This window comes from Bacillus rossius, chromosome 3 (assembly GCF_032445375.1).
Source record: "Bacillus rossius redtenbacheri isolate Brsri chromosome 3, Brsri_v3, whole genome shotgun sequence".
NCBI lineage: Eukaryota > Metazoa > Arthropoda > Insecta > Phasmatodea > Bacillidae > Bacillus > Bacillus rossius.
In genome coordinates this window covers 51687460-51709914 of record NC_086332.1, presented here as the reverse complement: position 1 = coordinate 51709914, position 22455 = coordinate 51687460, and the positions used below count along the sequence as shown (strand labels likewise).

At 39.1% G+C, this 22455-nt stretch overlaps 2 protein-coding genes across 2 annotated transcripts in view; one reads left to right on the top strand and one right to left on the bottom strand.

Annotated features, from left to right (window-relative positions):
• LOC134530688 (E3 ubiquitin-protein ligase RMND5A) overlaps positions 1 to 13486 on the top strand; it is a 49912-nt gene extending 36426 nt beyond the window's left edge. Inside the window, exons 7-9 of the mRNA XM_063365756.1 lie at positions 3895 to 3994; positions 9320 to 9474; positions 11417 to 13486. Of these exons, the coding sequence (XP_063221826.1) occupies positions 3895 to 3994; positions 9320 to 9474; positions 11417 to 11480 (319 nt within the window). The 3' untranslated portion in view covers positions 11481 to 13486. The remainder of the gene's footprint in view (positions 1 to 3894; positions 3995 to 9319; positions 9475 to 11416) is intronic.
• A 5722-nt stretch (positions 13487 to 19208) lies between these two features.
• LOC134531288 (mucin-2-like) lies at positions 19209 to 20229 on the bottom strand. The gene is made up of 3 exons (XM_063366982.1): positions 20146 to 20229; positions 19534 to 19876; positions 19209 to 19426 (listed from the first exon to the last, which is right to left on the bottom strand). Exons 1-3 carry the CDS (start codon positions 20227 to 20229, stop codon positions 19209 to 19211), a joined length of 645 nt encoding a protein of 214 aa, XP_063223052.1.
• Between the last annotated feature and the right edge of the window lie 2226 nt (positions 20230 to 22455).

Here is a 22455-nt window from a genome sequence, read left to right as displayed (position 1 = left end):
GTTACAGATTCCTTAAGATGAGCTGAGCAGCAGTCCAGTTTACAAGATGACAAGAGTTCGAGAGACAAGATACAAGATCACTGAAACAAGAGCCAAGACTGAAGATTCAAGAGAAGAGAAAGCTGGCAGCCATGGACTTACAAGTGGAGATTAATAAGGTCATGTAAAGTTTTATTTTTTTATGGAAGACAGTAACTGGAGTTTTTTTTGTTATAAACATTATTTACAGAACTTTTTAGGTTATAGTAATGTAATGGAACTAGTGAGTTGTGGTAGCTGTCAAAAAGAACTAATACCTTAAGTTTAATTTTTAAAGTTAATTTTCTTAATTTACAGAGGGATTAGTAGTTTTTTTAAAACCTTATTTAGGTTGGAATTTCAATACAATAGCTTATTATAAATGTGTACGAACAGTTCAAGTTCACAGTACTGATAGGTAGGTCAGATGATCTTATTGATTTTGATGATTTGTTGTTTTGAGTTGATTTTTAAGTGTTTTGAATTAGACAATGAAATAGTTCTGAAAACTTAAATTATTTCAAGCTAAGAAATAGTAAATTTAATTGTAACTCGAAGGACACCAGAATTTACTTTTTTTTGAATTAGTAATGTTTGAAAATTTTATACTTTACCAGAAAGGTTATAAACAAACAGATCGGATGGAACAAGGATGCAGTAAATCACAATTTCATTTAGAATTATTGATTTGCTTTTGAGGTTATGAAGGAAAAGTAGCTATAATTTAAAAATTTGAATAAAAATGGTTTTTTTTTAATTTGTTTGAAATAGAAAATTTAAAAGTTAATTAGTCATGATCTAGGTGGGTGATGGGGTGGGAATTGGCCACTCTTTTTCCCTATAACCTCCCTAACATGGCCTTCTATTACAACTAACAGAAATAAAGAAGAAGAAAAATGAAGAATTATTAGTTAGAATGTTTCTTTCATGAAGATACCTGATGAACTTTTACTGTTTGGAAGAATAGAAGCAAGGTTAGTCAGATATTTTTACTCAGAAGAAGAAGAAGATAAAGCAGTTTTATGACTCGACAAGCCAGAGATTGGTGTTTCCCCTCTGCGCTTCTATTGACTACGTTGTTTACTCTCATGGGATAGCTGGTTCGGCACCATGGAGAGAGATTGGTGGGCATTGTGGTTGCCCCCAGAAGAAAAGAAGAGTAGAAGAGGTTATGGGTGGGTCATGTGAACTGACCTTCAACCCAGTTACTTCGTGGGGACTATTTGCTGTATAGAGAAGATCAAGACTCAAGAGTTAGGGAAAATTATTGGAGGTCATGTTTCCCTTCCTTAAGTTTTTCCTATCAAATTATTTGCCTGATTAGATTATGCTAAGGGTGGGATACTTTATGTTAGCAGTTGAATTAATTAATTTTATTTTTTTGTGTGTTTGCATCCTTGCCCATCGATTGCAGTTTAGTAGTTAGTTTTGTATTTGTCAGGCGTGATGGTAATGCCTGTTGATGATGTTTCAGAATTGTAATCTGTTCGTGATGAGGATGGCACAACTCCGAAGCAGATGTGGGGAGAAGTTGTGAGCTGCCCTGGAAGCCAGTCCAGTAGCTGTTGGAGTTGAGTGGTGTTTGCTGATGGCCAGCCCAGGGAGCTACTCTTCTCGACAACACTGACTTCGAGGAGTTGCACCAACCTTCACGAGATAAGAGTTTAATTAATTGAAACACTGTAAGGACACTTAATTTTTTTTGAAGAACGAAAGAAGTATGGTAATAAACGGAAACTGAAAAAAAAAATAATAATAATAATCAAGAATTTGCACATTGTTTAACGAATACTGAGAAACTAAGAACAGTAATTTAATTTGTAAAGAGAGCTTCACTAACAGAACAATTTTTTTTAGAATTGAGAACTCGAGCCTCTGAAGGTTCCTGTGAGAACAAACCAGATAAAAGTTTTACATTTAATTTTATGAATACTTGTTGTTTTAAAATAAATCTTATGCAGAATCTAGATGTATGTTCAGACAGCAAGGAACTAAGAAAATTATTATTTTTGTGAAATGAGGAATTTATAGTTATGGTTTAATGGAAAAAGACAATTTGTAATTTTGAGGTAGCTCGATGGGGCTCGAGCTCTGTGAGGGGAGGGTTATGTCGCGGGTTGAAATTTTGCAGGGTTGTTGAAATCAAATTTAGGGACTTTACTGACGGGACTCTGGGCTGGCTGCTCTGTTCACTCGTCAGCGCAAGTGGCGTGACCATGTAATTGGGGCACGGGGCCGCTGCGGGCTTGCAGAATTTTGTTTGTTTGTTTGGCCGCACGCTGGCGCAGCCACGGGCCGCAGTTACTGGGGCGCGCTGTCGTAACAAGCCGCGCGGTGTGGCCTGCACATCGGGGTAGAGGGGGGGTAGCCTTCCCAGATGTTCTAGTTAGTTGTTTAGTAAATTTGACTTCAATAACGAGCTTTTGTTATGGTAGGCGCGGCAGGGCGCGCGAATTTAAGCGCAAGTGATTGGTGACTCGGGGCTCACTCAGGCGGAGGCTATGCGTCTCACCTGTGGTCACGAGTTGTTAGTTCGTTCGTGATGTAGGAATTCAAGCTTTCGGGCGGAAGCTATGGCCGACGCCAGAGGCCACGAGTCGTTTAATTTAAGTTAGGTCATAATGTAGTCATCTTCAAGCTTCCGGGCGGAGGCAATGGCCCTTGTCACTAGTCGTTTAGTTATAGTTTTTAAAATGTAATGTTCGTTCGGGATTTCAAGGGCAGGAGAGGCCCCTACGTTATTTTTTTAAAGTAATCGATCAAGAAAGGCTTTTCGGAAAATGTGAGTATGGACTTATCTTTGTTTTAATTTTAAGTATTAATTATGATTTGAGGTATTCGGAAGGACTAGGGAAGTGTTTAGTGAAGTTCTCTCATTCTCTCTCTTGTAAGGTCGTTCAATCGTTAAGGAAGTAAAGAGATTATTGTTTTAAATTGTAATCCCGCTATTTAAATGTTCTTTAAAATGATGTTGATTATTTGACTTTAAGAATAAAATCATTTTAATTTAGTATTATGTTATTTTGCAAAATCTCCTTAGTTCAGCTCTCACCAGACATCCTGTACGGGATGACGAACCTATGATCCTAGGTACAGTAAAGTATTTTATGAAGTTAAGACTAGTTGATGCCAAGCGAGTTGTTTCTATGTAAAGAGCTACGATTCTCTCCCCCCTCTGAAAGTGAGACGTGACAGAAATGGCGGTGGCACCGGCTAGGTGCACGTGACAATATAATGAAACTTACCAGCATTTTTAACCAAAATTTAACTCTATAATCACAAAAACTTAATATTTAATATATTAAATTCAATGACTGTAATGTATTCAGCCTGAAGTTTTTACAAAAATGTATGTACTAAGTAGAATGGAAAAATTTATTTGACAATTGTTTAATGGTACAAATGTTGTTAGTTATTTTCACATTATGACTTATTTTTATTGTTCTGAGAGTATCATCTATCACTCAAAATAACACTTACTAATTAAACAACATAGAAATTCTCTTTGTAACAAGTGTTTGGAGGCATTAGTAGTATTCACTAATCACTTACATGTCACCTCTTAATTTTTCACACACATTCAAACATTGAAAATAATATTTTTTTATAAAAGTTAAAGTATAAATTCTTAGTTATCAATTCAGTTAATTTATATAGGAATAAAGCTGGGTGACCATATATAAAATGCTTTAAAACAATAAAACCACTTCTCTTTCAAAATCTTATTTCTAGTTGTTTTCATTACAAGCTAGCTGGATTTCTTCACTCGTTATGACTAGGTAGTTAAAAACTCTAGTGTTAGAAGTTTTTAATAAGTGTTTTAAGTAGTGAACTTGTGATTTTGCTACTTCATCTGTACTTTTTCTTTTCTTACAGTATAAATGCAGGGTGCGCTGCTCTCCCAGCTCTGCTAAACATCAAGCAGGTGATGCAACAGCGCCAGGTGTCTATTTGGAATGGCAAAGATGAGTTGCCCGTAAGTGTACAATTTTTTATTTAATTTTTCTTATGCATTTACACTAACTTTTCGTCATTTTCAGACATTTTGGTTTGTTTGCGGTGGTGAGCTATTGCATGACTGTATTAAAATATTTCCTATATTTTTTGTGTTTAGGGTAGCAGTGAATTTCTTGATGATAGGTTGGGGAAAGGGGGAAGGAATCCGGGAGAACTCCTGACATTTTGAAAATTATGTAGAATTATTTTCTAGCAAGTTCAAAACAGCATAGTTGAAAAACTACAGTGTTCGCTCTGGTGTTATAATTTAGTGACTTGATGTAAGTTTTTGGACATACGCCATTGCTAAGAACTTTTTCTGTTGAAGAAAAACTAATAAATAAAATAAATAAAAATACACAAGAAAGACAAAAAACACACAAAATTAAGCAAACAATTGCTGTTGTCAACAAGAATATAAACACCACAAAATATTCCGAAACAGAAATATGGTCAACAAACAAAGAAAAAACAAAGAAAAAAGTACTAAGTGAACAAAAAAACACACAAATGATGACAACACAAAAAAATATTGAAACCAAAATAATTCAACACAACAGTTGAAACGAGACAAAAACACGACAAAACGAAAAGACAAAAAAATACAATAGTTTTACCAAAGCTTGTTTCTGTTTTGGTAAAACTTATGTATTTTTTTGTCTTTTCGTTTTGTCGTGTTTTTGTCTCGTTTCAACTGTTGTGCTGAATTATTTTGGTTTCAATATTTTTTTGTGTTGTCATCATTTGTGTGTTTTTTTGTTCACTTAGTACTTTTTTCTTTGTTTTTTCTTTGTTTGTTGACCATATTTCTGTTTCTGAATATTTTGTGGTGTTTATATTCTTGTTGACAACAGCAATTGTTTGCTTAGTTTTGTGTGTTTTTTGTCTTTCTTGTGTATTTTTATTTATTTTATTTATTAGTTTTTCTTCAACAGAAAAAGTTCTTAGCAATGGCGTATGTCCAAAAACTTACATCAAGTCATGCGCTCCCATTGCACAAATCTTTTAAAGATAACCTTATAATTTAGTAATGCTTGGAATTTCAAGATGTCTCCATATCACGAGAAAAAAAAACTTAAATAAATAAATTTCTAGCAGGCATTTGCCAACTTGCATTTTTTTAACACCTTACATGAATTGATAAAGTTGCTCATGAAGTAAAATTTGTTGTAGACTGTCCATTTGTATTATGTATAAATTATTTCTAAAAAGGTTTTTGGTTTATAACATAAAACTTCATGTTCTTGCAAATAAATCTATTTTGTATTGCTATAAATTTTGATTATTATAAACAAAAAAGACCCTATGATGATAATAGTTCTAAGAAAATTTAGTAAAAAGTCCTGAAATTGGTTCTTAGGTATTTGTAGACACCCAGAATTACAGAGGCAATTACACCTAACCTACCCACTCGTTAAAATGTTAAAATATTGGCGAACTCACTGTTAAAAAGCTATTGGCCTACGTTTTAACTACATAATGATTCAAAAACATATAAAGTAGGAAAATCCATTTTTGAACTAAATCTCACTTCATTTACATGCTTTAGTATACTGCTGTACATCCCACTTCTTTAGCAATTTTGACTAAGGCAAATCTAGACTTGAGGCTCTTCACAGTGTTACACTCCTCAGTCATAACAGAGTAAACCCAAGTTATGTTACAACTTTGTTACAATTCACTCTCTTGATGACTGGGATTACTAGTGGATCTTTTGGTTTCAGAAGGTAAAATAATGATTTCGTCTAGGTATTAGTACCTCTGTTTTTATTTTACTTTTGATTATTTTCACATTGGATATTCTATAAGTTGATTAACAAAAATATACGTATAACATGGATTTATAATCACATTATTAAAAGAATGGGCCAGCCCTTATTAGACAATTATATACAATCATTAACACAATTTAAATAAAGTTCGTAACAATAAACATGTTAAGGAGTTGCAGGAAACTTCTGGCTGTCTAATCTGAGCAACGTCGTGGTTGAATGCTAGTCCGAAAAGGTTAAAAAAAAAACTGAAGGGCTGGCGGTTTGACAATTGCTGGACGAAGTGAAACAGGCTGACTGGAAGTCAGAGGGCCTTAGTCTTCCGGCCCTTGGAAACTGATCTGGTCCTTGGAATTTGTCCGGTCCTTGTACCCTGTCTGTACAGATCCGAAACACAAATGTTCAGGACTGATTCACAGACAGTTGGCGAAATAGGCAGAAAATGCCTTCTAATCATGATGATGGTCGGGGAGTAAAAGTTGTCACAACTCGTCAAACAGGGAGACGGCTTCCAGGATCAGCCCAGATGTGCTGAGCTCGCAAATTGCGGTTGTCGCGGACGTTTCCGTGATTTAAAAAATTAATTAATAACTTCTGATGAATAAAACATGACTACTCCTGCGAGGTAGAGCTACATGGACTGACTAAAGGCTAATCACTACAGTAGTGGGAATCATATCCCTTGTCTAGCTGATTACATCTTAAAAGAAAAACCGAGAGGCGTCCTGATGACGAAGATACGAAGCGGTTAGTCCAGAATCACGGCGTGCAATAAGTTTGGGGCGGCAGCGCCTCGTAATTAAAAGGTGAGGTTAAACAAAAGAAAGGGGGGGAAACTTCGGCTTCCGGACCAAAAAGGTTCCGAAGATTACCGAGGGGCTTGTCGAGAAATACTGACTTTGATATCTCGAAGTTGGTGGTACTGGCTGATGTCAGCGCGACCTACTAAGGTGTGTCTGAACCAATTAGAGGTCAACTCACACAAGGCGACTGCTAGCAGCATGGGGCTTATGGACCTGCCTAAGCCAGCGCTCTGGTGGCCTGGGAAGGAACTACGGGAACTGGTTACTGCGGGAGACGCCAGAGGGCAGGTGTTTAGCGGGCATTCAAACACCCAGGGGAAGTGATTCGGAAAACTACTACCAGGTGGCATATGCATGTACTTTTTGGGACTGGAGTCGTGGCCTTGGGGACAGGCCGACCCTGGCCGGGGTTAGTGGCCGGTCAACGCTCTGGGCCAGTGTTCCCAGGAAAACTTGGAGAGGGGGGAGGGGTTAAAACTGTGATGTCCATGTGAAAGGGGCTCTACTGAGCCTGGAGACGTGACTGTACGTTGGTGAAAATGGCTCACGTCAGGCGAGGTCTTAGAAGCCGCCTGCCCTGAGAGCTTCCAGGACATAGCAGTTCTCGTCACGTATCGGAGGCAGATTACAGGCGACGTTCATGCGCCAAGGCGGGAATAAACGGATACCAGTCTGACTGGCAAAAGACTCGGCAAAAATCGGATCTAGGGCTGGGAAAAATTGGGGAGACAGGTCTGACAAAGATTGAATGGGAGTGTACAGGAGGAGGAGCAAGTTTAAGTTCTTGCAGCAAAAGAATGACTGGTGACATTATTTTTTAAAAAATTCAAATTTAAAATTGTGCCAAAATACTAGTTGGCGGCACAACGGTCTTATACTTCCTTGCTGCATATTTTTGGAGCCATGCCACTTTCTTATACAATATTGCTGTAGTGGGCATTGTGCACACTTTTATTATGGAATACAGAAATGCCACATTCTGGCCAATCCTTGATGACCAAACAATAGTTTAGCGGTTGTCTAACACGAGAATCAGATTTTTTTTCCAATTTTCATTCAAAATACAGCAGGCTAATCGAGACATTGCAGAACATACATCACTTAAATGTATATAACCCACTTTCAAAAAATGATCCTGACTTATTTGAAATATTATACCATGTGTCTGAAGTTAGCACCCGTTATCCAAATACTGACGGTTGTTTACAATTTTTTTTTCCCCGTCAAATTCGAACGATACAGCTGCTCTCGAGTGGCAGGGTGCCCAAACAGCATAGTTCACAAGTCCGTATATTCCAGTTTCCTACCCTTATTCGTATTATTCTCATCAACAGCACTGTGATTGGATGGCAACCAGTTGCTAATTGTTTACCTATTTCTGTTGTTAAAGTCTTTTGTTTTGGGCGAGCAACACTACCAAGTGAAAAAATATGAGCTAATTTTCTGGAGCATCTGCTTTAACTTCCTTTTCTTATACTTTTATATAATGATTTGAAAGCTGCATGTTTTCCTTGTAGGCTAATAAACTCAGTTTTAGCTTAAGGCTGTTAAATAAGTGTGTGTACATTCCTGTGGTCGAACTATATTCAGTTTTTCGGACAGAAGGGCACAAAGTATTGTAGCTTGTTATTGCGTAATATTTTTAAGAACAACCTTGCCATGACCTGAAATGTTATGCTCCATTATTCATACAAATTTAATAATCACATGTTTTTATTTGATCGAAATTACCATTGACAATAATGACTTGTGCACTTATAGAATACATTTTTATAAAATGTTATTTTAATAGTAATGACCAACTGCAGATACTGCCCTGATATTTTGTAGAGATACTTACATAATACTGTCGCCCAAGCCAATTCCTTGTTTTTACTACCATTATGTGACGTTAAATGAGGAAGACAGAAGTCAGTTCCAAATATCAATTACCAAAATATGTAGTACTGTAAACATTATTATTTAATCTTGTTAATGTTTCTGTCATCACAGAAGAAAAATTTGTGATAAATTTTGGTTGAAAACAGTCTTTACGTTATTCATAACTATTCCCTTGATGATCACTTTCAAACATAACCTACAAATATGATCATAATGATCATGTTCTGCAAAAAAGTGAAGAAAAATCAATTAAAAATGTGTATGATTATTGTTCTTTCAACTACTATTCTGTGATTCCTCAGTCAAAGAGCTTTTCCACAGTCCTGGTTAACATTTCTGTCTCTTTCTACCACAGGATGCAATAAGTATTGTCTATCATTTCAGCATCGCACATTTTTCTTTCACCGAACCCACTGCCATACGTTCTAGAAACGTCATGAACACATACAAAAAATATAGTAATAAAAAGAACATTTAAATGAAATAAAATATTGAAAATCACACTTCATGAATAGTAACCTACCCAACATTGTAATAATCAGTAAAAATGTAGTTGAAAAGCTTCTGCTAAATAAAAATAATTAATGTAAAAATTAATTACAAATACATGAAGAATTATAAAATACAAGTTTTTGAAAAACTAAGTCACTATGACCTGGAACCATATAATCAGCTGATCCATCTATATGTCTAATATTTATCCCTCTCAAAAGTTGGGGAGAGCATAGTACTGTAATGTTATACACTGTCTCAAACATGGTGTGTGAATAAGTCTTAAAGTCTTAACCTTTACTTCACAAATATTTTACAACTTACATATTTTAATTAAGTGCATGATATGTTCTGCAGATCGAGATAGACTTGGGTGATGAAAATCGTTATCATTCTGTGTTTGCTTGCCCAATCTTGCGGCAGCAAAGTACAGAAGCGAATCCCCCCATGAGGCTATTGTGTGGGCATGTTATCTCACGTGATGCCCTCAACAAGCTCAGCAATGTTAACAAGTAAGTATCAATGCTAACAGTCTGTTGTCGAATAATTGTTACAGTGAAACCTCGCTAACTAGAACTCAATTTTAAATACCCTAAATTCAAACTCTTTGGGTGTGTGTGTGTGTGTATTTTTTTTAAATTAATTTATTTACTATAAAAAACTTTTGGGGTGCCCTAATATATTTTACTTGCTGTACAAAAATTGGCTGGTGGTCATTTTACGCATGGGAACACGATGCTCTCAAGTCAAGCAGTTCATACGCTCGATGCTCGTCCTCTTGAGGAAGAGTCGTGAGGGCAAGTCATCTGCTGGGTGTTTTGGCAAGATCATCTACTTCAGTGTTGTTTTTAATGTTCATTGTATTGTGATTTTTAGGACAATGAATAGCTTATTTATCACTTTACAATTAACAATGAACATTGTGTATTCATATTTTTTAATTTTTGAATAAAAAATTTTGTTTTTGTATTTACGTATTTAATTACTACAGTTTGTGTGAAGCATATCCTTATTTGTGATTTCAACACTTGAAATCTCTTTTCATTAATCTCTCATCATTTGTAGGATGATATTAGGTATTGCCAAAGCAGTTGCACCTTCAGGCAAATATTGATTTGTAATTGTATTTTTCTAGACGTCTGCTTTTGTGATATGTTTAAAAAAGATTTCCTCAGGTCGTTCTTTTCGCCCATACGAGAGTTACCGGCTCTTTCTGATCTAGGTGCATTTTCTCCTAACTCTTACAACTCTAAGAGACTGCCAGTAAAACAAACGTTTTGTCATCTCCTCAGGGTGAGAGTAGGATATTACACGCTTTTGAATTTGGTTATTTCAATTACTTAAATAAAATGCAGTATTTTATTTATTTATTTTTTATTCAGTTTCATTTCAATTATATCGCTGAATAATCACTGAATTTTTGCCTACCATGTTTAGAAACAGGTGTATACTTTACCACACAAGTCATATCAAACCTGTGCTGCTATCTAGCATTAACAAATAGAAATACATTTAGAATATAGGCATGTGCTGCTCTCTTTTGTATGAAGAGCAAACTTATTTCACATAGAAACAGAAAGAATTAACTAAGATAAACTAAAAATACAGTAAGTCCTCTATTTACGTCGTACTGATTTACGTCGTTTCGGATTAACGTCGCTAATGTTTGAGTACTCATGTTTCAATTTAAGTTGTCGCCGATTCACAATAACGTCGTTTACAATAACCGTAAATCTTTATTTTAACCAAAACACCGTATATAATTCGTTTATAATTCTTTGTTTCCTTCGGTAGTTAATTTATGCTACGTAGCGTAAGCTACACGTTCACCGCCTTATCTTATAATACATCATGAGGGACGCTTCCTGCTCTCCGCGCGGTGATGCAATACTACCAGCCCGCCCGCTCGGCCACCCACGTATCTCGCACGTAAAAGTGTTATCTACTTCCCGCAACGACACAGCATTTCTCCTACCCCTTCCGGCCGACCTTGGGCCGTGGCCGGCCGGTGGCATGAAACATGGCTCATTTTGCGTCGTTTCTATTTACGTCGCGGTATTCAGGAACGTAACCCCGACGTAAACAGAGGACTTACTGTACATTCAACAATACATATTATATTCAAAAATACATTCCCTTCAACCTGAGTTCTTTCAGGCAAATTATTTAAGAACATTCTGGAAACCTGTAATAACTCTAGCAAATGCATTAGGGGTTGACTAATCAGTAAATACATCAGTGTTTTAATTTTTTTTAATTTAACTGTTATGAAATGATGGGCAAAGCGAAAGCTGTGTGAAGCTAGTTAATGTATTAAGCATCGTAAATAATTATTATCATCTTTAAATTACTAAGAAAATTTTTTATTTTAAACATGGGAATGTAAGTTTCTGTGTGCCGGAGAAGATTTGTGGGTATCGTGTTGCTTTTTCTTTTTTTCTTTTTTTTTTCTAGGTTAAAGTGTCCGTACTGCCCTGTAGAACAAAGTCCTTCAGATGCAAGACTTATCTACTTCTGAAAGAACTACTAGCATCAAGGAATTTTGTATAGTGTCCAAAAAAAAACTCTACTCAGTTTGTGTTTTGTGTGTGTTATATTTTGTACTAAAAGTAATTTCATTGGTGTAAAACATTTTTCTATGTACAAAGATTTTGTGGGTACAAAAATTGAAATATTTACATGTCTGTTAGGAGTATTAGAATATTCATACGTGAAAGCCACTGATTGGTGTTGGCAGATCAGTGATTGGAGTTGGATGTGTATTTATAATTTTTATTTGATGGCTGCATGCCTTTTTATCTTTAAGCATTGGTTTTATTGCAAAACTTTCACATAATTATAAAAAAAATAATGTATAGTTATTGCAACATAGTTTTATTCTAGCTACTGTTCTCTTTAGTTGAACCATTTGTTGAAACAAACTTTGTATTTGGCAAAAAGTATAGTATAGGCTAGATATAGTTATTATTTTGAAGGTTTTTTGGATGTTGTTGTATCATTAATGCAACCAGTAACAAAGAACCTGCGCAGCGAGCAATGTCTATGTTCAAGAAGGCTCGTTCGTTTCTTGTCGCCCTATAGTAATTTGAATAGCAACAATTTTTATAAATTCGTGATTTTTTTTAGTAAATGTACATAATTTATTTCCAGTAATTCTAATTCTTTACATTATATTTTTCTATTGCCGGTTTCTTAATGCCTTTGTAACAATATATATTTTCAGTATTTTTAATTGAAATTGATCACATGTAACAGTGATACATTGATGTTCTCAGTTGTTCTGGTATAAGCTCATTTGTCTTCTGACGTAGCAACCAGATTCCCCTAGCGTATGTGTTTGGGTTTTTGCATGCAGGAAGCATACCAAACATTGATGGCTGATAAATTATTTTTTCAGTGTGTTTTATTTTTCTCCATCGCTGCATTTCATTTCATGCTGTTGCCCAACAAAATCCAATTCTATATTAGCGGCCTATAACATAATGAGAGTGCTGCTTTTAACCAGTTTAGACCTTATCTATGAGATTTACACTCTGGCAGAGGTGATGACACATTTAGATCAAATTACAGATATAACATGATAAATGTTTTTTGACTAGCCATAAATACTTAACTAATGGGGCTGTATTATATATTTCAGTTTTTTTTATGCCTTGTTGGAAGACCACTTTGCAGTTACTTTATCACATTATGATTTTCAAAAATGGTAAATAAAACTGGTCATTATAGGTAATATAATAAGGCGAAAACAATGCTAAATTGTGGTGTGAACAAAGTAAAATGTTGATATAAAAAGATAGAATTGTACAAAATTATTGTTTTATAGGGTAAAAGTTTACTGAATTTTGAGCCAAAGAATCACAAAATAATATTAAAGCAGATAAGGCACAGAAAAAACTTTCAGATTTACTAATAATGTGAACATAATGTAAAAGAGTCTGCTCAATAGATTCACCTTGAATCAGAAACCAGTTTTTAGAATTGAGGACCATTGAGAGGATGTTTAGGAGCACTATCAAAGACATTAGAACAAGGACTGTCTACAAAACTCTTTCTAATGCCTTTATTTATGAGCACCTAGTTATACTAAAGTTTTTCAGAGCCCACTATAATATCTGACATATTGTCTTAAACCTTCCGTGCATATCTGCACTTTTCTAATTGTGACCTCAGAGGTATTACTCAATGATCGCTTAACAAAAGCATGATTTTGTTAGGATTGTTGCCATCAAGTGTTTATTTCCACAAATGGTTTGGTAAGGTATGGATAGTGTTAAATTCCTGCAATGTATTTTTTTGGAACTAGTGAATAAATGAGACAACTGTGCAACTGAACAATATTATATGTAATATGCCACACATTTCAAAACATTTGAGTGGAACAACATGTATGTGTCTGTGATAGTAGGTACTAAAGCAAAAAAAAAAAAAATGCTGTTTTTTTCCCCAGTAAATATGGCTCTTGTACATATCTGTGTAAATTGTAATTAAATAAAAATAACATCTGTTAATTAATTTTAATAATCCTTTACAATAATGAACTTTTTTTTTCGGCATGCATGATGACTCACATTTTCCATATTGCACACAGTGCACATTTTGAAAATTCTCTTTGAAAAACGTCCATGAATACCTACTTAAAATTGAACCCACTGTTCCATATTGTAACTTGACAGAGAGCTCTTTAATTACAGAATGTACATACTTGGTTAAAGATTAAAAAAATGTATGTACATGCGTAAAGTAGAAAAGAAAAATTTAAGCTCTTCATTCAATGTAAAAATTTATAACTAGTTCATAAAAAGTATTTCCTTGTAGCAAAAGTATCATTGCTGCTCCTGACATACAGCATTAACTTGTATAGTTTTCACCCTCATGTAATGGTCATATTTTTTTTCATGTGGTTAACAGTTACCTGAAATACATAATTTGTGTGATCAACTAAACCCATCAGAGTATACGCTGTGAAGGTCGGGTGAGTTACCTCAAAGCACTCTAGAGTCATTATGAGATACAGGATCATGATGAGCATGTCTCAAGGTGGAAGAAGAGCGAATCCTGTTAGTTTCAGCCAGTTTTTATGTTGTTCATTAGTAATGTGATTTATTCATACCTGTAATGTTGCTGAAAAGCACAAGTGATTAAACCCAATTGTGTGCAACCTCAGGGAAACTTTATGTAGAATGGAATAAACCTTGGCATGATGTCACATTGTGATGGTTTTAGGAAGCAGAGCCATGACTCTGTAAGGACATCGCAGGCTCCTAGTACGTTACTACATTCATGAAATGGAAGTGAAAGTTTATTCCTGCATCAGCTTTAGCACTAACACACAACCACAAATAAATAAGGTACAGGTATTGAACGCTATGCATTTATGAGAGTATAAACGTATTCTCTTTGGGGAGGAATTCTAAATCCCCTGTGGATGAATGATTCTCACAGGTGTACAATGTCATGGAGTATGTGGTAGCGCATAGATGAGCATTGATAAAACATTGGAACAGTATTTCTCTAGCTCGTAAGAGTTTATGGGAGACAATGAAAACATTGATAATGTGCTAATGCATGATAATTCATTAAAATGCCATGAAGTGTCCCAGGCAGCTGCACTGAGTGGCATCAGGTTCTCGTAGATTCCTGAGGCAAATGCAGTGCCATACCAATTACAAGGGGGAACAAGGGAGAGTCTGCTAAGGCCAGTATCTAAAGAGAGGATTTGGCATAAATAAGGAGGGCTGCTATCCAACATGGAGTAGGTGTAAATCTTGTCAAGGTCGCTACCTGGAGAGGGAGGTGTAAGTGCAAGTTCACTTCAAGAGGTATTGTGTTTGTTTAAATGACTAGAACGAGTTACCACTAATATCACATATCAGGTGTTCCTAACTTGGAACGATGCTGAAGTTATAGTGTTGCCTGGTGCCAGCTCAATAGCTGGCTGGAAATTTGCAGCACGTTCAACCCAGGTGGCTGGCCAGGAACATAGACATGTACTGGAAGACTGTGAAAACTATTAATTAAGAGGGAGAATGTTTATTCCTGTGCAAAGCCACCGTTATTACATATCCAGCTACAATGATTAACACCTCTGATAACTGCTGCTATGTTAAAAACTAAAAAAGGTCAGTCAATAAAAAAACTAAGCTTAAAACTGCCCCTTTGTGGACAGTTTATTAGATGAAAAATAAATAAAATATTGCAGTCTGCTTGCATCGATAACCTCACAGTACACGATGTTGCAAGAAAAAATTTAAAAGGGTCAGGGCAAACATTAGAAACCAGAAAAATTAATTATGTATAAATGACTTTTGAAAATTTAAATCAGTGTTAAAAACAAATGGATTCCTATAGGACAGCGTCCATCCTTTTTCATGACCACAATTGAGGCTGGCAGTCTGTCGTTTCTGCCCGTGAGCTGTATCAACAACACTAAATTAAAAAATACATAGGTACCTGTAATTCCTTTAAATGTGCCACCACCCAGGATCATGTGTTTCTTGCTGCACACAAGGTGATTCTAGTGTACTAGGTAGGTACCGTAAAATGGGGTGAATAGGGACAATTTTTTTAGTTTTTGTTAAATAATTTCTAAATCACTGAAGAATGTTGTATGATTATATTTTTATTTAGTAGTTCTTTTTATTAGCTTTCTATAGCATAATAATTTTTTTGTATTTTCTGTTAATGTTTTACATAAATTAATTTTTTTTTGCCTGTCCCTATTCACCCTAGAGGTGGGGTTAATAGGGACACCTGAGGTTTTTCAATATGTGTCCCTTTTTAATCATAGTATGGTTAATAGGGACATATGCTTGGCTTTTTAAATGCATGTAAAATGTTTTTAAAAAGGTTAAATCACTTCCATTAGTAGTTTATTCGAAATTTGTCTATATAATAATTTTAAAAAGGCATCTTAAAAATGAATTTTAAAAATTGCACAAAAAACAAGTTCATATTTATAAGCTCCATGACGCTGTTATGCATAGTCTCGGAAAATAGTCTACATCCAGAATATAATGTTACCTACATTAAGAAACACACTGTATTTACCGGTAGGCCCTACCACAAATAATATGTAGAAATAATAGGTTGGTTTGCTGGTTTACTTGAAGGTATCCCTACCCCTACTAATATCAGGTGGGTTTAACACTTGCAAAATCTGTTTTTTGCTGAACTCATATTCATCTGCGACATTGGGGAATGTGTAAATTGAAGCCATCTTGTTAGATTGCCTTAGAAATGATCCAACAAAATTGTCTGCTCCCTCTTCATCTGGACACACTTGCAAAACCTTCCCAATAAAAACCTTTTCAACACTATTTCCATACTGAAATTTTACCCTCAACCAGTACCCTTCTTTGATTTGAACAACTTCCTCATTTTCTTCATTATTGTCATCATCAAATTCCACATCACAATCTTCTGATTCCAAGTCAGCAAGAGAAACACTCTGACCTGGTGGAACTCTCAGACGCTTTTTCTTGCATCTGTTTGCTTCAGGTTCTTCATTACCATAGTGCATCTCCTTTAAAAACTGTGAGAGGTTGTTGTTCACTGTTTTTCCATTCTCCTTTCCTTCGTTTGGTTGATCAGCAGGAAATGCAGGAAGTCCTTCAAGGACCCGTTCTCTTTTCAATGGGAAAAAGCCCGCTTTTTCAAAACCTGAAGATATGTCCTTGCTAAGTTGGTCATTTACATTTATTTTTTCCAATGTCTGTTTTAAAAGACAAGGAAAATACTGTTTGTCAAATGACTTGCTGTTGTTCTTGGTTTTGAGCTTCCATTTTTCCAAAACCAACCTCCAGTGTATCTTCAGCGACCTGAAAACAGCAACATCTAGTGGCTGTGATAGATGGGTTGAGTTGGGTGGTAAAAAAACAAATGAGATGTCATGTCCAGCCAGCATGAGCCTTAGCAGCTGCCCTTACTGACATGCCTTCCTTTACTGCCAAAACTCCACGTGTCACTCGGTCATGGTCAATCGGTGCATGTTTGCTTGAAGTGGGTTCACTCTTGTACGCCCGACCCATTGTTGCAGGTTAATTTTCTAACCTAGAATAACTGTATAAAAAGAAATAAAAATTGTACAATTAGGCAATTAATTTTTTTACTACTACCTACAAGCTTATTTAACCTTATAAAACTAAACACATTCCATTCCAACTTCGAAGTGTTATAATTTAACACTGTCCCCATTCACCCTCTGTAAGTACAAAAAATGCAAGTTTTCCTAAACATTACTGTAAAAATTATTATTATGTCACAAAATTAAGGTGTAAATATTTAAATATACTTAGGAAATATCATTAAAAACTATAATGTATTCATCAAAAAGATTTGCTAAACCACCTGCTCAAATTAACAAACAGATGTCAAGTTATACAAATAGCTACTATAAACAACAGCTGATTCTCATGTTTCCAACATAAAAATAAATAATTACCTAACAGTTTTGTCTACATAGTTGGAAAGCCTTAAAGATTCATAGAAAATTAAAAAAAAATGTGTTGTGATATCTTTAAATTAAAAATTACAGCTGTACATTAAATGTATTAGAAATTTTTTGTCCCTTTTCACCCCTTAGACCCTATTCTCCCCATTTTACGGTACTTGGATTGATGTTTGTTATATGGAGGGTGCCAGGCAAGCTCTAAGCTATACATAGAGTAGGGTCATATGACAACAGCCCCAATGTGGCCTGCACTATACCATTGGCTTATCAGTTTGCGGGTTTTGAGATTTGTAATCTTAACAGTTATTGAAGGTGGTGACGTTTTGATACGGAATTCATGATTACCGTGGCTGTGGGTCGCTTGCTTTTATTTCCTTCACATTTGTACTCTGAAGTTAGAGTAAACGCATAAGGTAATGACGCCACTCCCGCTGCCTGTTTTAGTTTTTTAATTAAATATTAACGTTGTAAAAGATCTCAGGGGTTTTAACGGGGGTTCGGCCTCGTGGCCGCAGGCAGGAGCGCGTCTCGGTTCGGAAATTACCTGGGCTGTTCAGGCCACCCAGGACGCCTTGTAAATGAATGGTAAACGAGTTACAGGACACTGTACTTTATTCAGTATTGATACACTCATTCGTCCCGATACTGGCCGTGTCCGTTGTAGGACCACTGTGACACGCGTATCTCTGTACGTAACGGCGCGCGCGACCAAGATAGATTGCAAAGTTATATCGACAAGCTGAAACAGTGGATTCTCGTCCCTATGAAAGGTTTGGCAGATAAACACGAAACTGGTGTTGCCACAACTTAGACTGGCTGGTAAATACGTAGAAAAGTTCCTATGTTCAGGATTGTTTGCAGTCTAGCCTGCTACGAAATATTAACGTCTCTGAAATTACGTGGACACGCCAGCTGGAGACGTACACGTAAAAGTCTCTTGGAAATGAAAGTTATTTAGATAAAACTCATGTTACAAATTACATGTTTAGAATGATGATAATTAAAAGGCGAAAGTTAGTCAGAATTATTCTCAACACTTATTACGGAGGATCTACGACGATGACGATTAATTGGCTAATGAGCCGAAAATTGCGTACCACTACTACGCGGTCCTTAAACTGGACATGGAATTACGTATGGAAATAAAGTTCCCTGATGGGAAGAATTTAATAAGTTAAGAGTCGCACGAAATATCGTGCGACTGGGTTGGGGTCGGCGCCGAGCTGATTAAAAGATTTACAAAACTTACAATATTGCTGAAATGTTGAAGAGATGCTAAAGCTGATGGTCCGACGTTCGCGGAGCGCACGACCCCTTCGAGCTCCCAACGGTAACTAAGCGCAAGACCGCCCTGCAGCCTCGCGCCTAACCACGTGAAACGCGGGAAAACCGACCCGGCCAGTTTTGGACTTAAAGACAAGTTACACAATATATGCTTATAAGACAATTAGACATAATTTCCCTTACATGAATCCTCTTTTAAATTGTTATTAATTTAGTTGTTTTAATTAGACAGAATAATTATACAATTAATTAGGCGTATTGCCACACCCGGCCGGGTGCTGACGTCGCTATGGTGTTCGTCGCGGCGCACTTTCACACCCTCGGCGGACATCACGCTCGGGCGTGTTCGGCGTACTTAAGAGTAAGTGTTGTTGTGACATAACGGCCTGTGCGAACCAATGGGAGCACCGGCGGTCGGCGTCAAATGCCCCCCCTCCAACGAGGCCGTTATGCTAAACAACACTACTCCTCACTCGCATGGACGTGGTGCACTGGTTGGCGCACTAAGCACTAACCTGGTGTGTCCGGCGGCGGCGTGGTGTGCACGTGGGCCGCTCCTGTTGCCATGGTGGCGGCCGAGGTGGGCGGCGGCGTCGTGGTGCCTTTGTGGGCCGCACCTGTCGCCATGGGGGCGGCCGAGGTGGGCGGCGGCGGTAGCGTCGCGGCGCATTCAGCAGCAGGCGGCGCGCCCAAAGTGGTACGCGTGGCGTGCGGAGGTGGTGTGGCACCTTCAGCGGTGCGTGTGGCGGGCGGCAGTGGCGCACCCTCAGTGGCGGGCGTGGAGGCGGAAGTGGCACGCCCCCTGTGATGTGCGCGGCGGGCGGAAGTTTCATGCCCCCTGTGCCGTGCATGACTGGCGTGGCTGGCACGTCCTTGGTGACGTGCGTGGCTGGCACGTCCTTGGTGACGTGCGTGACTGGCCTGAGTGGCACGCACTTGGTGATGTGCGTGAGTGGCATGCCCTTGGTGACGTGCGTGGCTGGCGTGATTGGCACGCCCTTGGTGACGTGCGTGGCTGGCGTGATTGTCACGCCCTTGGTGACGTGCGTGGCTGGCGTGATTGGCACGCCCTTGGTGACGTGCGCAGCTGGCGTGAGTGGCATGCCCTTGTTGACGTGCGTGACGTGCGGTGGCGGCACGCTCTTGATGACGTGCGTGATGTGCGGTGGCGGCACGCTCTTGTTGACGTGCGTGACGTGCGGTGGCGGCACACTCTTGTTGACGTGCGTGAGGTGGCGTCGGGCCGACTGTGAATGACTCAGCAAGTGGCTGATCCCCCGGAATGTGCCGCAAAATCGTCGTTTTGCGCCACCGCCCTGTGCCAGCCGCTTTCTCAGCGACCGTGGGCGGCGCCATGGGAGTGGTTTTCCGGGTGATCCTCTGTCGTTGTCGCCTCAGTGGTCGTTGTCGCCTCAGTGTTCGTTTTGTCCTCTGGCGGATGTGTCACCACGGCCGGTTTGCACCGCGTCAATCCCCCGGGAGCCTTCACGGCAGTTGGGGGTGGCGGCGTCGGGGGCGGCGTGTTGATCATAGCATGGTGCATAACTGCATCGGCGGCCTGTTGGCCGGCTGGGAAGTGCGGCGATGTTGCCAAGTTGAGACGCAGCACCGCACCAGTAGCGTTCTCGGCAGGCGGTGACGGCGGCGTCGGGGGCGGCGTGATGGTCATAGCATGGTTTTTGACTGCATCGGCGGCCTGTTGGCCGTCTGGGAAGTGCGGCGATGTTGCCAGGTTGAGACGCAGCGCCGAACCAGAAGCGTTCTCGGCAGGCGGTGGCAGCGGCGTCGGGGGCGGCGTGATGGTCATAGCACTGTGCGTATCTGCTTCGGCGGCCTGTTGGCCGGCTGGGAAGTGCGGCGATGTTGAAAGGTTGAGACGCAGCGCCGCACCAGTAGCGTTCTCGGCAGGCGGTGGCAGCGGCGTCGGGGGCCGCATGATGGTCATAGCACTGTGCGTATCTGCTTCGGCGGCCTGTTGGCCGGCTGGGTAGTGCGGCGATGTTGCCAGGTTGAGACGCAGCGCCGCACCAGTAGCGTTCTCGGCAGGCGGTGGCGGCGGCGTCGGGGGTGGCGTGATGGTCATAGCACTGTGCGTATCTGCTTCGGCGGCCTGTTGGCCGGCTGGGAAGTGCGGCGATGTTGCCAGGTTGAGACGCAGCGCCGCACCAGTAGCGTTCTCGGCAGGCGGTGGCGGCGGCGGCAGCGGTTGCAGGGGCATCGGGAGTATTCTCGTCTCAGGCAGAGACATTGTGAGAAGCGTGTCGGCGTCTGCAATCTGTGACTACTCGTCTTTCGTGGTCGTCTGGCCCCCAGGAGTTGTGGATGTGTGAACTTCCGGGGCCGGCGTCGTGGCGATTGCGGCCCCGCCTGTACACTGCTTCTTTCGGCAATGTTCACACCTCAATCCAAACATCTCCGCCTCTTCTCGAGCGATCGGATGTACACATTCATTGTGCCATAAACTCCCGCACGTCCAGCAGAACCACCCGTCAGATGTCCCGCCGGCATAGGCGTGCGCACGGTAGGTGCCACAGGTGCCTTGGCACCACCATTAGGGTTAACGTTATTTTGTTTTTTACAAGCATAAATAATACATACTTACAAAAATCCGTATTATTTCCAAAAAAAATATGTTTTTCAATCGTGTCGAGTTACAGATATGTGCTCATAACACTATCATTATATCAATTATCAATCTAACCAACTATACACACGAAAACAAGCCATTTGCAATTACTTGTGTTGTACACGCGGGCCGCGGCTACAAAACATCTGAAATGTAAATACTTCTCAGAGTTCTCCTCGAATTAAATAGAATGCGCGCTCGGTGTCCACTGTTCACTCCACTCGGCAGGCGCACGGAATAATATCCGCCGTCCGCCAGGGTTTATTTAAAAAAAGAGAGAGAGTTTAGTTAGTTAAAAGGATAGGCTTACTCGATGACTTATATGCAGTCGCCGACAAAACATTTTTGTTGTATTCCAAAAGTTAAAACTTTTGCCCACTCTTATTTGTGTGTTTTTATTATTTTAATATTTTACATATTTAAGGTATGTTACAAAAACTCCCTTGATTTGTTGATTTTAAAACTTAACATTTGAGAATGTTTTTTTTCTAGCATTTATTTGGCATCTTCAGAAAACATTTAAGTACGGTTTTTCAAAGCCACCAGCATGAATTCCGTGCAAACAATTTGTGCAATTTACTTTATGGCTCAACAAAGCTTAAAACTGTAAATAGTTTAGTAGTTTTCCTGGTGATTATAACGTTCAAAGCCATAATTTGTCATACAAAATGTTAATATTTTTACATCTGTGTATTTAATGTTTTTGTTCGGAAACACCTTAAATAGCACCATTTTGCTCTTTCAAATCCAAATTTTTCCGGGGGAGGACCCCTCGACCCCCCGCTTTAGGCTCGGGTCCGTGAATAATAGGGCTGTTGTGTAATCTGGCACCACCACTACTGAAGTCCTGCGCACGCCTATGCCCGCCGGGGCATGATGGCATACAGCACATCGTCAGGCCATACGTCCGGTACTCGTAACAAAATCCGCATTCATAATTTGAGTAGTGATAGCAACTCTCGCCTGGCTCTGGGAAGTCCGCTTCGGCCCAGGACTCATATGCCTCCTGGAAGTCGTTCATGTTGATAACGACGTGCGGCCTCTGTCACGCGGTCGCGGCAGACTGATACGAGCGACGGATCAGGACGTCGATGACAGGGCGCGAGCAGGTAGGGAGGACCGCCTCTCCTC

What these genes read in the sequence shown, in the direction of transcription:
- LOC134531288 (XM_063366982.1), bottom strand. Translation starts at nt 20,229, where the DNA reads ATGATCAACACGCCGCCCCCGACGCCGCCACCCCCAACTGCCGTGAAG. An exon ending in CGCGGTGCAAACCGGCCGTG is followed by an intron (nt 19,877 to 20,145) that starts GTGACACATCCG and finishes CACGTCAACAAG; the next exon opens with AGCGTGCCGCCACCGCACAT. An exon ending in AGTCATGCACGGCACAGGGG is followed by an intron (nt 19,427 to 19,533) that starts GCATGAAACTTC and finishes GCACCGCTGAAG; the next exon opens with GTGCCACACCACCTCCGCAC.